General features: G+C 38.3%; 3 protein-coding genes across 3 annotated transcripts; all 3 read right to left on the bottom strand.

The window, feature by feature from the left end:
- Window positions 1-1906: 1906 nt before the first annotated feature.
- Window positions 1907-4529, bottom strand: LOC139844235 (3-ketoacyl-CoA synthase 2-like). Its single transcript, XM_071834459.1, has 2 exons — window positions 3924-4529; window positions 1907-2707 (listed from the first exon to the last, which is right to left on the bottom strand). Exons 1-2 carry the CDS (start codon window positions 4527-4529, stop codon window positions 1907-1909), a joined length of 1407 nt encoding a protein of 468 aa, XP_071690560.1.
- A 6348-nt stretch (window positions 4530-10877) lies between these two features.
- Window positions 10878-12299, bottom strand: LOC139844225 (uncharacterized). Its single transcript, XM_071834449.1, has 3 exons — window positions 12069-12299; window positions 11661-11987; window positions 10878-11363 (listed from the first exon to the last, which is right to left on the bottom strand). The coding sequence occupies exons 1-3, from the start codon at window positions 12297-12299 to the stop codon at window positions 10878-10880; spliced, it is 1044 nt and encodes a 347-aa protein (XP_071690550.1).
- A 348-nt stretch (window positions 12300-12647) lies between these two features.
- On the bottom strand, window positions 12648-13428 carry LOC139844215 (uncharacterized). Its single transcript, XM_071834440.1, has 3 exons — window positions 13321-13428; window positions 12928-13083; window positions 12648-12782 (listed from the first exon to the last, which is right to left on the bottom strand). The coding sequence occupies exons 1-3, from the start codon at window positions 13426-13428 to the stop codon at window positions 12648-12650; spliced, it is 399 nt and encodes a 132-aa protein (XP_071690541.1).
- Window positions 13429-14768: the final 1340 nt, after the last annotated feature.

The raw sequence follows: 14768 nt of genomic DNA, 5'->3' as shown, positions 1-14768 counted from the left end.
TCCGGCCTTAAAGTTAATTATAACAAAAGCAATCTATTCGAGATGAATGTGGATTCGAATGAAGTGGAGGCAATGGCTAATCTTTTTTATTGTAACGTCGGATCTTTCCCATGTTGTTACCTTGGGCTTCCGGTTGGTGCTAGCATAAATAAATACAATACTTGGAAGCCGGTTGTCGATAAATTTTAAAAACGTCTCTCGGATTGGAAAGCTCGTATGGTGTCTTTTGGTGGTTGCTTGACTCTCGTTTAGTCGGTTCTTAATAGCTTTCCGTTGTACGTAGTACTATTTCTCACTATTCCGTGCTCCGCAAAATGTGTTGAAAAAACTTGAGAGTGTGAGGAGAAATTTTTTTTAGGGAGGGACAGGGAGTGATTCAAAAATTCCGTGGGTTAAATGGGATGAGTTCTCCTTCCTTTCGAGGAAGGAGGGCTTAACTTGGGGTCTTTGAAATGCAAAAATTTAGCATTAATTTGTAAATGGTGGTGGAGGTTTAAAACCGAAATCGACTCTTTGTGGGTTAATGTTATAAAAAGTATTTATGGGGATTCGGGGGGCTTATTATCGGGTGGGGTTTTTCCTAATACATATAAGAGTTCGTGTTGGATGAATATTATTAAAACAGGTTTCGAGATTGACACGTTGGGCGTGAACTTCAGTGACTCGTTTTCTATAGTAATTGGAAATGGTTGTTCGACTTCATTTTGGTGCGGCTACTGGCTGGATGGTGGTCTGCTTCGAGATAGATTTAGCCGGTTATTCCATCTTGAATCCGACCCAAGCTCCACCGTTGCAAGTCGGGGACAAGCTGAAGGTCCATCGAGAGGGCTGTTACCAAGCTGGAGTAGGGTACCGAGAGGCAGAACAAGTGGCGAGCTGGATGAGCTGCAACGTCTGATCAGTAACGTGGTATTACACGCGGAAAAGCAAGATTCGTGGCATTGGAAATTGTGTACTTCGGGCGTCTTTTCTACGAAAATTATGACGGGGTTGATTGAAAGAAAGTTCTTGGGAAATGGTGTAAACTGTGGTGAGACTTTAAGGAATAATTTAGTACCGAAAAAAGTTGAAGTTTTTGTGTGGCGGGCTAAACGGGGGCGTATTCCAACGCTTTCGGAGTTAGACAAACGGGGTATTGACTTACATACGGTCCTTTGCCCGGTTTGTGGTAATTCCATCGAGACGGTTGAACACTCTCTTGTCGATTGTAATCTTGTGCGGGAGATTTGGGCCAAAGTTTATGATTGGTGGGGCTTTACCTTTCCTACTAACATTGGCTTTGGCGATATTTTTAGTGGGTTGGTTGTTCAAGGTGCTTCGGATATAGGTGCGAAGATTTGGCAAGCGGTGGAATGGTCATGTGGGTATTTGACATGGAAGAATCGAAATCAACAAGTTTTCAAAAGGAAATGTTGGACTTCTCCTAATGCCTTAAGTGAGATTCAAGTTTTAAGCTTTGAGTGGATTGCAAAAAGATGTAAATCGAAATTTATCGATTGGCACTCTTGGTTGCATAATCCTTCTTCTTTTCTTGTATAGGCTAGCTATATTGGTAGGTTACTAACTTAGCATCTTATTGTATAGTAGCCTTTTGCACTCTTTTATTGTGGGGTTGCCCCTTTCGGCTCCCGATTCTTGTACAGTTTTATGATTTATAATATATTGCCTTTCAAAAAAAAAAAAAAGTCTTTCTATTTTTTTTATCAACCTATATAATAATTACTACCTTACCTTTAAAAAATTATTCACCCATATAAACGTGTTATGATATACATATACTCCGTATATGTTACTACGTCACAACCTAACATTTTACCTAGTCATCATCCTAATCATAATCATAACTTAACGTTAAATTGAAAATATTCATACACAAAGTTCAATTCAAATACTAAATGAACAAATTCTAATTGAGAGATTCAAAAAATTCAGGAAATGGTTGCAAGTCCGTCAGATCGACCGGAAATGCAGCAATCTCATCCGTCCAAGGATTCTTATCATCACGATCAACGGTCTCCATTGCATGCCAAATAACACTTTGACACTTAAAACCCGACCCGAATGCAATCTGCCAAACCCGATTACCTTTTCTAACCCGACGCTTTGCTTCCACGTAAGCAAGCTCATACCATATCGAACTACTAGACGTGTTTCCATACCTGTAAAATGTCATTCTAGAAGCTTCCATGTTTTCATCTGAAAACCCTAACGTCTTCTGCAGCTCGTCGAGCACCGGCCGACCGCCGACGTGCGGCAGGAAATGATCGACGGCGGTGCTGTAATTAGGAACGTACGGACGTAATTTCATTGCCGGAAATAGTTTTCGCAACATATGGATTATCATGTAGATCATTTTCTCGTGTATCGGAAGGATTAGGTTACCTACGGTGGCTACGTTAGGTCTGATTGTTGCGATTGCAGCAGAAATTAGGTGTTTGTTGATCGTTATGCCGACTATACCTGCGTTATCTTCTTCACGAATGATAGAGTTATAGGATCGATCTGAACTTGATGTATTGGTATGTATCGTGTGAAGGAGTAGATATTTTGCTGTTTTGTGATCGGAGGTACGGTTGGAGAGGAGGATTGCTGCACCTCCCATTCGGAACAAGCAGTTGATCAGGAACTTGGAGCGATCGTTTCCGGTGTAGCAGTTTTCAGTTATGATTTCGGTACTCACTATCATTGCGTAAGAGTTGCGATGAACCTGAAAAAATTTGTAATTAGACTAACTTTATGTGTAATTTGTGGCTCTTTCATAATTGCCAAGATAGTAGTCACTTTTATCTATTTTAGTTTATATTTATATAAATAAAATAATAATATTATTAATATTATTATGTGAAGTTTTGTTATCTCATTATCTGATCTTACAGTGACGGAGCTTGAACTTGTTCATTGGGGGACCAAGATCAACATATTATACAATTAGAGGACATTGGATTTGTTCATTAAGGGGTCATGATCACTGTTATATATATATATATTTTTTTGTTTATATATAGTATTATTATGAATATAAAAGTACTTTGAGTTACGACCGTTTTGACTTTTGAATCAACTAAATCGAAATCCGTATAAAAAAAAATATGACAAAAATGGTGAAGACTCGCTGAACCTGCAAGTTGTCACCGTTTTCATCATAACTTCTTCATACAGACTTCGATTTAGTTGATTCAAAAGCCCATACTCTCGTAACTCAAAGGGCTACAACTTTCATTTTTGTTGGGGTGGCCAAGGCCCCCTCCTACCCTCATAAAGCTCCGTCCATGCTTACTGATTTTGGCATAAGAACAGGCTTACATGAGTTGTCCTTGTATATTACTGCCGAGAAGTACATGGAAGTCATAATAATTATGTATATGATGGTAGGTCAATGTTAATTGCAGATGATGAAACAACCATAGCACAATTGAATGTAGGTGCACTTTAGGCAATGTTAACACGAATGAAACTGACACACATTACATGCAGTTTTGAGAGCAAGGTGTAATTGAAAACGGAATGAATTATTGTGTCACTAAAGCCCTTAGGTCCACACCCTAATCGCCCTCCCGGATCAAATATAGGAAGTACTAGCAACTTTTGAACAAACGACACTAATCACTCTAAGTTTGTCTTTACTAATATAATGGTATGCCCTTGCCCTTCAACTGTAAGGTTAAGATTTATGGTTATATTTATATTATATGGCCTGCAGAAAGTAATAAGTACTAAAGAGACTAAATATTTATATTATATGGTCAAAGGGAATAATTATGTCAGCTTGAAGCCTGTCAGAATAGGAATGGCCTTGTTAGCATATTTCCAAGAATCAAAGTAAGATGTGATTGGTTTTATGTTAAAACGAGTGTGTGTTGATAGGAAGACGTTACACGTATATGATGTAAGGGGGATACAAAAGTGTATTTAAGCCAAATAACCTGGAGGAGCTGTTTAGCAAGTCCTATTGCCAGAAGTCCTGCGCTGCATCCCATTCCAACAAGATTGTAGGTGATAATACTTTTTTTAAACTTATACCGATTAACTATTAGGCTAGTAACAGAGGGTGATGTGTTATAAATACAGCAATTCACAATTAGTATACCAATATCCTCACATCTTACACCTGTTTTTGCAAGAAGTGTATCTATCGAACCAAAGATCGTCATCTCGACTTCCTGTCTTGCATCTTTCATGGATGGATCATATTTTGGTCTGAAAAAGATATCTGGCAGGTAAGTTTTGTCGCCAAGACCAGATCTTTCCATAGTTTTTTTCATGAAATCCAGTGTCTCTTCTGAGAAATATCCGCTTCGTATAGTTTCCTTTACAGCAAGCTCTCTTGTGCACATCTGTGAAGTAAGAGGCTTGTAGCAGGCAAAGTCTATTAAGTAAACTTTGCATGAAGTTCTTTTGTTCATTAGAAAACATAGTAGAAGAAGACAAATGAGTAGGGCTAAGAACATAATTTCTGCGTTGGTATTTAAGATAGGATAAGTATGGAATTCATTGAAATCTTTCAAATTGAGGTTGATGATAAACATCATTGGGGCATGAAATCTTTTTAAGGGCTTGTTCTGGTACAGTTACTAAATCTTATGGTGGATTTGAGTTTTTATGAAGGGCTCTCTAACAGATCTAAAGAAATTTTTTAAGATGAAGTAAGCTTTTATGGATATAAAACCTATGACATCTAGTGGTCCTAGCTCTTGTGTTAGATGCGTAGAGTTTCCATATTGCACAATAGGGGAAGAGGGTCTTGAATATAGGTTTGTTTTTGTTAACCGAACTCCATATATTTTCATATATTTTTCTTGCACAATTTTAAGGAAATCAAGATAAATAGTTTTCTTTGTCATGTTTGTTATTTTTCATACAATTTATTTGTTCATGTAATTTGTTTCATTCGTATGGTTTTCGCTATACTAGAGATGCTTACCGATTTGTACATGGTTTCACTTTGTCTCAAACTGACCAAAATTTGGTGAGTTTGATGTCTATTTCTTGCAATGTTAGGTTTAAAAAGCCCATCTATTGTCATATTAGAGATTACATATACATATGGATTTGCATGGTCAAATTCGTATCCAAAGTAGACATAAATCTGGTGTGCTGTATTTGTATCGGTTCTGGAGTTGACATTAAAGATTGCCACTATGTTGCTATGCTAGCAATACATATGAATGTGCATGGTGAACTTTGTGTAGAAAGTAGCCATAATTTTTTTTATAAATCAAACTTATTACTGGAGGTAGCAATAGTTTGGAATATACACTTTTGTTCACAATTTGTTGATACTTGTCTGTTTGGCAGTTCATCAATGAGGCTAAATTATATTATCTTCTTTCTTTTAACATGTATCAACTTTTCAGTTTAGTTATTTACTCCAACTTAGTTATTGCATTGATAAGGAGTTAACATGATGTATATATAGCTGGACACTGATGTTTAAAAGCATTGGGTCAATTCTTTTCCATCTTAACCCATTTTCTTCTTGTCATACGCGGTTATCTATTTGATTAGGGGGTTAACATGTTAATACATTTAGCTGGACGCTGATTCTTAAAAGTCTCGGGTCATTATTAATTTCCATTAGTATCCATATCCATCTTGTCATACACAGTTCTTTTTTATTTGGGGTGAGCAAGATTAAGATGGGATCACAAAAATGAAGAAAGATTGAAGGCTGATGTTGAAATGGATTAGCCTTTAGTGATCAACGTCGAAATAGGTTTCTTAAGCTACTACGCTCGCTGGTTAGCAGCTAAACTTGATGCATTATTGACAACTCGGTAATGATGTGAGAATTAGAGATATGTGTATGATTAAAAGGTTGCAGTGACAACTTCATGTGTTTGTGTAGAGTGCTGGAGCCGTGTGTACTTTCTTATCCCCCTATGCAGAGGCGGAACATTGTGGAGGCAAAAGCGGGTATCCGCCCCGGCTCGATTTTGGGGAAAAAAAATTTACACTAAAAGTTTGATTTCTCGGGTTCAAGTTCTGCAAGTGTATGTTGGCTGCATAATTGAAGGGATATTCTATGTGTTCGAACAAAATTAACAACGGTTTTACCAAAAAAAACACCTGGTACCACTGTACCAGGTCTCGGCCTCGGAGGGCTTGATTACCCGAGGTTTTTACCGGGAGTCGATGTGCTCATTCATATGAGGGTTTCCTCGCTTACAAAAAAATAAAAATAAAAATAAAAATAAAAAAAAATTACCAACGGTTTTTGTGGTCGTTGGTAATACTTTCTCTGTGATTTTTTCCCTCAATCTGCCTTATCAAGTCGTGGCGCATGTAAATAAATTTACATAAATATTTCGTTATCCTATATATAGTTCAGGTAAGTACTATACAAAAGCCTTTTTTTGTTTGTTGCAAGTATGTGGTTAGACAAGGTAAAAAAGTCTATATAATGCCGTGTAGGGTTATGGGCCAAAAGAGACTTTTCATTTCTTTCTTTCATTAGCACGTGAACTTCCCGTTGGTTGTTTATTACGCAATATATGAAAATGTACAAGCAGGTTTAATATTCAAAATAAATAGAAATACTTTTTTATGATTGTTGAAAAATGCAAATTAAGTGCTAGGATTTCCCATGTGCTAATGCTGTCATGGAATTGAGTTTTAGAGCAAAACGGTAATTAGGTAAGTAAGCTATCCTTCAAAAGTCTTCAATATAGCTTAGGCGTAAATATTGTCGGTCACGTATATGAGACCTTTGATACTGGATGCACATGCATATGCTGGTCGCTGAGTAAGGAGTTTTAACATTGATGGTTATTCGTGTGGTGTCAATTTTGACTCATTTAGTTACTGGGTTTGTTCGGTTTGTTTAATCTCAAATGGGTGGTGTGTTCAATACATAAACCTCTCAAATACGTCTACTAAATGTTACACCTGAAATTATAAATTATTGTATTCATAATCATACTTACGATGCTTACGTTGTAAATTATTATTTTCATAATCATATTTAACATCGCTTGTTGCTTAAACTATCTTTCAGTTGGACAACAGTGCACTGCGGGTTCAACTCGACTTTCAGCCCATACTAAGAATAATGACAGGTTTTACAAGATATTTTCCTTATCACTCAATCTGTCCTAATCGCTCATCTTTCCAACTCCTGTATTTTTATTCGCTTTTCAAAAGTTAGAGGTGTAGAAATAACAGACAAAGATATATATGACCGACAACTCACACCTTTAATCTTGATAAAGTACAGTACTATTTTAGAAGTTTTAACATAGCCTTTTGGGATTATCACCAAAATGCCCTTTTTTTTTAAGCTTGTTGACTGACAGCCCTAAAAAAAAAAGTTTGACAATTTGCCCTCGCAAGGCGCAAGACACCTTGCGTCTTTGCGATCTTGCGACCATGCGACCTTGCGTTACTGACAAACGCAACAAAGAGACTTGCGTCCTTGCGTATTGCGTCTTGCGTCTTGCGTCTTGCGACTTGCGCCTTTGCGTCTTGCGTCTTGCGTCTTATCCCGATAAGATTTTCATGATTTCGTGGATAAGATTTTGTACGATTTTTGTACTATTACGGATAACTTTTTCAATTCATATAAGGTATTACCAGCTCTATTTTCACTTCATTTCCACCATTTCAACATAAATCATATAATTTCAAGCGTCATTAAGGTAACTTTCTTTGTTTTAAATAATGAGTTTTAGTGATAATGAAACCTTTGTTATTCATATACGTTGTGGTGGTTCTTTTCAATTTATTAATAACTTACCTATGTATTTGCCTCTAGATTGTTTTAGAACACGATTAAAACTCCCAGTTGCTCCCCAAAAACTAATTACTCGAAGAATATTGTTAAAAAATGTTCTTAGAAAAATTAATTTGCCACCTAATGCTCCTGTTTCAATGAGATATGTTGTCGATAATCTTGTTTTTGATATTACTGATGATTATGAAGACTTTCGTGATTTTCTACAACATGCAATATCAAATGCTCCTATTAATATTTACATTGTCGACAAAGTTACAATGCATCAACTCCCAGAAAACTTACAGTCAGTGCAAATCCTACCAATACACAATGTCCATCAAAACCTACCAACACACGATGTCCAACAAAACCTACCAACAAACGAGGAGAGCACAAACCTTCAGACACCCAATTTGGAAGAAGCACGACCTGAAGTACCACCTCCAAACACAGAAGAGTTTGATTTCTTCAACTATGGAGTTGAGAACGTATGTAAAATTAAAAAAACAGATCACCCTTTTGAATCAGTTGTCGCGTCTAGTGCTTCAGAGGAAGAAAATGACAGAGAAGATCAAGATGAAGATGAAAATGAAGAAGAGGAAGAAAAAAAGGATGTATTCTGGAATATGCCACTTTTATTGAGTGAGCATGACCAAGAGACTGAATCTACGAGCCAAATAACAACCAGTTATAGAGTATCCGATTTGATTAAAGTTCGACAAACTTTTTTAAACAAGGATGATTTTGTAAACCATCTATACACAAAATGTCTTGAAGAAAACTTCCAAATTAAGCCTGTAAAGTTTGACAAATCTCGATTTACTGCTAAATGCATGTTGCCAAATTGTGAGTGGAAATGTAGTGCATACAAAATACGTCACACTGACAACTTCATCGTAAAGAAATTGTATGACGTACACACATGCTCACGTACCCAAATTATGGGAAATAATAAACATGCTTCCAAAAAGGTGTTAGGAAGTATTCTGATGGAATCGTTCAAAGCTGCAAATCGAGACTATAATCCAAAAGATATACGTGATGATGTTGGCAACCGTTTTCGGGTGAGCATTTCTTACAATCAAGCATGGAGAGCCAAGTGTCATGCAATAGAGATGCTTCGTGGCAGTATGGATGACTTGTTCCGAATGCTTCCCATTTATCTTCATAACATTAAGATTCATAACCCAGGAAGCATGACAAATGTGGTGACTGACAATGAAAATAGATTCGTGATGTGTTACATGTCCTTTGGCGCAGTTGTAAGTATCACTCATCCTACAATTGTTTTATCTTAAACTAATAGCAATCTCATTTGATTTGTTTGCGTGCAGATTCGATCATTTGTCCAAAATGTTCGCCCTATTATCATCGTTGATGGTGCACATTTGAAAGCTGGATACTTAGGTACAAATTTAGTCGCTGTTGCAATGGATGCCAATAACGGAATTTTGCCATTGGCTTATGGAATTGGTGAAGGCGAGACAAACGAGGTTTGGTCATGGTTTTTTGGCAATCTAAGAGATCATTTAGAGAGTTGTGGTATGAGTAATCGTATGTCAGAGATTACCTTTATTTCTGATCGTGCTCCTTCAATAGCACATGGTATTTCAAATGTGTTTCCTGAAGCTTTTCACTCTTTTTGCGCACGTCATCTATTCATGAACATAAAAACGATGTCCAACAAATTCAAATATTTTGAATGGCACTATTGGAAAATGGTTAAGGCTTATCGTTTGTCAGATTTTCAAGATCATGTTAGTGTATTTCAACGAAGATTAAAAGCGTCTCACAAGTATCTAAATGACGTTGGTTTCAACAAATGGTCCAGAAGTCATGCTGGTCATGTTAGGTATGCATACCTTACTAGCAACAGTGTAGAGTCTATTAACGCTCTATCCAAACATGCTCGCAAACTACCAGTTTGCATGTTATTGGAATTTTTTCGCGCTTCTATACAGGATTGGTTTTTCAAACATCACAACAAAGCATTTAGTCTCACTTCAACGGTTACTCCATATGTTGAACGTAAATTAGGTAAGAGGACGAACAAATCAAGAAGATGGCAAGCATTTCCATCGACAAACAATCTAATAGAGGTGCGTGATGGAAGGAAAAACGGCCTCGTTAATCTAGAAGATAGAACATGTACATGTGGGCAATGGCAATTATCAGGCATACCTTGCGGACATGTATTGGCAGCAGCACGACTCTTCGGAGTGGAAGATGTTACATGTTATGTATCACATTGGTTCTTGTCTCAAACTTATATAAATACATATTCCGAACACATCCTTCCTTTGCCCCATCGATCCGAATGGTCCGATCCAGGGCCCAAGATCTTGAAAATCGTAAAGCTCACAATTCAAAAGAAAAGAGCACCTGGACGCCCAAAAAGTACCGATCGGATTCCATCTCAAGGTGAAGAAACTGAAAAGAAAGTAAGAACATGTACTCGTTGCAAGCAAGCAGGTCATAACCGAACAACATGTAGCGCTTCTTATGACCTAACCGGTGAATCTACTTCTCAGAGGGTTAAAAAAACAGCCTCAAAATCAAAGTCAAAGTCGAAAGAGAAAGTCGAACCTTCGCAAGCTTATCAGTCTCAATTTTATCAAACGTACGATTTAGACCAGAATTAGGGGACCAGAATTAGTTGCTTGATTATCAGTCTCAGTTTGTTGTTTATCAGTCTCAGTTTGTTTTTATGTTTATCAGTCTCAGTTAGTTGTTTAAATATGTGTTATGGATTGACCTACATACAGACGCAAGAACGCAAGAAAAATCTTGCGTATGTCATCAAACACACGCAAATACGCAAACAATAACTTGCGTCTGTCTTTAAAAAAGACGCAACTTTTCAAACAATACCTTGCGTATGTCATGAAACATACGCAAGCACGCAAACAGCAACTTGCGTATATCTTTTAAAGAGACGCAAGGACGCAAACATAACCTTGCGTAAGTCTTCAAACATACGCAAGAACGCAAACAAAACCTTGCGTAAGCCATTTAAAGAGACGCAAGGACGCAAACAACACCTTGCGTCTGACAAAAAACCAGAAGCAAGGACGCAAAAAAGGCCTTGCGTCTGTCCCAGATTATTTACATACAAAAATTACATGTTTTACCTAAAAAATGTATAATAATTACATCTACAAGTTAACTAATTAACAACATTTGGGTCCTCTGGGTCCTCTGATGGTGGTGGTTCCTGTGTATCAAAGCGTGCACGGAAGAATGTTCTTGCCATTCGAATTCTATAGTCCTTAGCAGCCTTTTTAGGGTCTCCAATGTTGTCAATCTGATCCCAACCAAAAACTATCCTCTCCATATGAAGGCAGACCCAAACACCACAATCACCATGGCCACCACTCTGCATTGGCACATACGGTGCATCCTCGATCATCAACTCTACATCTTCTCTGTTCTCATAATAGTCAACAATTTGTGAGTCCTGCTTCTTGTTAAAGTAATCAATAGCCTTCAAATATAACGGCAAGTTGTCTGATAAATTTTTGAAGACAGCCCCGAGTTGACCTTTTTTCAAACAACCCTTTAAACTATCATAGACTAATACTCTCTGTTCATCTAAGTTCAAAGTGAGTAGTATAAAATGTTCAGGATCTGAAAAATGTACTGGAATCAAAATCTGCAGCAAAAGAAACATAAAAAGTCAATAAGGAAGGACGCAAGGTTGATCTTGCGAGACACGCAAGGACGCAAGGTAGACCTTGCGTCAGGCGCAAGGACGCAAGGTATACCTTGCGAGTGGACGCATGGACGCAAATTTGACTTTGCGTCCATAATGAAGACGCAAGGTTAATCTTGCGAGGGTCGCAAGGACGCAAGAGAGTGTTTGCGAACGGACGCAAGGGCGCAAGATTTGTCTTGCGCCTATTACAGTTTACTCAAAATGTATAGTTTATATAAAAAAAAAAGGACTAACCTTATCACATTCAGCCCAGGATGGATAAAGGTCATCACTACCATCCCCAAGACCAATCAAATACATATAATCTGGGGGATTGAATTTAATGATCCCCTCTGCTTCAGGATTAGATGTATCCCCCTTCTCCTCCTCATTTTGAGTGTCATCATCATAAAAGGACTTGAATTTCTCCAGTTGATTGAGGAAACCCAATGGCATAATCGTCCATCGAGAACTACATGTATAATCTGCAATCGGAAACTGAGGACTCGAGGACATCTGGCTAGCTCGGGGCAGAAACCTCTGCCGAAATCTCAACAGGAAGGTAGCCCATCCATCAATATGCTATAATCAGATCAAGTTGATTATGAATGTTATAAAAACAAAACAAAACATGCATAAGTTTATAATTATTAACAAACTTACTATGTTTTCCAAATAACCAGAAAATGCAATTCCCAATAAACGTTTCCAAAACTCAGTATCAAGGAAGAGGAAGGTTTCATTTTGGAAAATGAACATGCAACGCGTATCTTGCTTATTGAGGATTAGTGATTTCAAATCTTTTGCTGGCCCCACATGCTTCCTTTGATCTCTCCATGCATTTGGTGGTGGTGGTTGCAAAGTTCCTTGATCGTTTATAAATTTATCAACCATTGACCAAATTTCCTCCTCACCAACCCAATCCTTTTCCTTCCTTTTTCTCTTCCTTTCCTTTTTCTGGAAAAAAAAAATTAGTAATAAAGACGCAAAGACGCAAGAATTGTCTTGCGTCGGTGTAATGCAAACGCAAATACGCAATATAGGTCTTGCGTCCATCAGTGAAGTATACGCAAAGACGCAAGGTAATCCTTGCGTCCAACAATGAAGAAGACGCAAAGACGCAAGGTGATCCTTGCGTCATTCACTAACCTCATGCTGGTCTGCTTGTTTTTCTGCTTCATTAACCAATGGCAAATCAACTCCTTGCTCAATCTCCTCAGACACCAGAGCCACGTTCTCATCTTATTTATCAACAGCTTTTTCAGCCCCTTTTTCAGTAGGCTTTTCAGTTTCCATTGGCAACACATTCTCAGCTTCTTTAGTCCCTTGATGAGAAACTTTCAGCCTTTTTACTCTAGAAGCTACTTCGTCAGACAACTGTATATAATCTATGAGTCAGCAAACATACGCAAGGACGCAAGATATATCTTGCGTAAACCAAGACGCAAAACGCAAGGTCTTATAAACATCAGGCGCAAGGACGCAAGGAAAACCTTGCGTCTGGTGAATGTTACAGACATACCTTCTCCAATGGTTTTCTGTAGCCCGGTGTTGTGAAAGGGGAATTTAAAAAATGAGTGGGCCTTCTTTCTCTTTTCCCACGTCTAACAACCCTCGGAGATGTATCATTGTCAGAGAAAGATCGAGGATCCACATATGCATCCTCGTTATCAACATACTATAATGAACAAAACGCAAAAAATAAGAAAAGTAGCCATACGCAAGGTCGCAAGTAAGTCCTTGCGTCTGAGTTAGGGACGCAAGTACAACCTGCACCTAAATTACAATCAAGACGCAAGGACGCAAGATGGTACTTGCGTCTGATATAACGTCAGGCGCAAGGACGCAAGTAAAACCTTGCGCCAACATAACAGGCAAGATGCAAGGTCGCAAAAAAAACTTGCGCCTAGTTTACCTGATGTTCCTGGTGTTCCTGTTCTTTCAAACGTTTTTCATGATCATCAAGCTTCTTTTTACAATCAGCCAACTCCTTTTCTTGATCATCCACCCTCTTAGTCAACATATTAACCATACGCAATAATTCCTGCAAATTATTGCCTTTTTGTGTTGGATGAGGGTCCGAGGTCTGCTCTGACTCCTCCTGCAATAATTCCTTCAAACTGCCACCCAACTCCTCTTCAACTTGATTATCATCTTATGTATTTTTCTCGTCTTCAACAACATCTCCTTGAAAGTAAGAGGAACTCTGGATCCACCATTGACAACCTCTCTCTGTCTCAGATGGGTGCAGGGAACGAAAAGGTCTTTTTCTCTTCGGACAATCATCCTGAAATGAAGTTATATTAGTAAAAACAAAAGGACGCAAGGACGCAAAAGTCATTTTGCGTCTAGACGCAAGAACGCAAAGATCATCTTGCGAGTAGACGCAAGGACGCAAGAGTAAACTTGCGACACACGCAAGGACGCAAGCATGATTCTTGCGCCTGTAACAAGTATAACCCAGGGTTCACACGCAAGGACGCAAGGATATCCTTGCGACACACGCAAGGACGCAAGGTGTATCTTGCGTCCTCATGCGACACACAAAACTGCTCTGTTAAAACAGAAACTGCTGTATATACACTATATAAAAAGCTCTTGGAGATATTAACTAACCATTATATGTAGAAGTTTTAGGTAGTCAGACACTGTAAAGGTTTCAGCAGATGAACGCTTCCAAAATAATGCTCTTGGTACTCCATCCTTATCAGTTTTGGTTGCAAAACTCTTAATGGTACGACGGTATGCCTCGAGGATCCAAATCTTAAATGCCCACATAAAACCAGCCAAAGTGTAAGCCTTTCCACCCCCACTCTCTAATTGGCTTTCTCGAACCTCAAAACCTTCGCTCACCGCTGAGTAAGTAGCATCCCAAATACGAGACCCCCATGGGTACGCGTTCACCTTATTGAAATCTTTAACCAACCATAGAAACTGTTTACTAACCACATGTTGCCCCTGCTTCCCCATAAACGCTCTCTCTACGATCAAAATTATAGCTAGTCGAACAATATCATCGTCACTAACCTTGGGAACCTTTACATCACCTTGTTTTTTGATAAGGATGTTTTGTATATCACTAACCAAAATGTTGCTGGCATCGGGACGTTCTGGAAAACAACGTCGTCTAATGGGTGCGGTCTTAGATTCATAATTTCGAGGGATGTAATGTGCCATGTCCGTCCGGATACCAAACATAAAGCCGGTGACTAAACAAAATTCACGCCGACCAAATCTAATCATAAAATTAGGAGAAAAATGAAACCATATATCTTGTTGCTCTTCAGGGTACTTACTAGCATCTAATTTTGCTGAACGCTCACATTTCCGTTAGAGCATGGCATGTACTAGGCCAGGATCATT

Source organism: Rutidosis leptorrhynchoides, chromosome 1, assembly GCF_046630445.1.
Source record: "Rutidosis leptorrhynchoides isolate AG116_Rl617_1_P2 chromosome 1, CSIRO_AGI_Rlap_v1, whole genome shotgun sequence".
NCBI lineage: Eukaryota > Viridiplantae > Streptophyta > Magnoliopsida > Asterales > Asteraceae > Rutidosis > Rutidosis leptorrhynchoides.
This window is presented reverse-complemented; position numbering and strand designations above follow the sequence as displayed.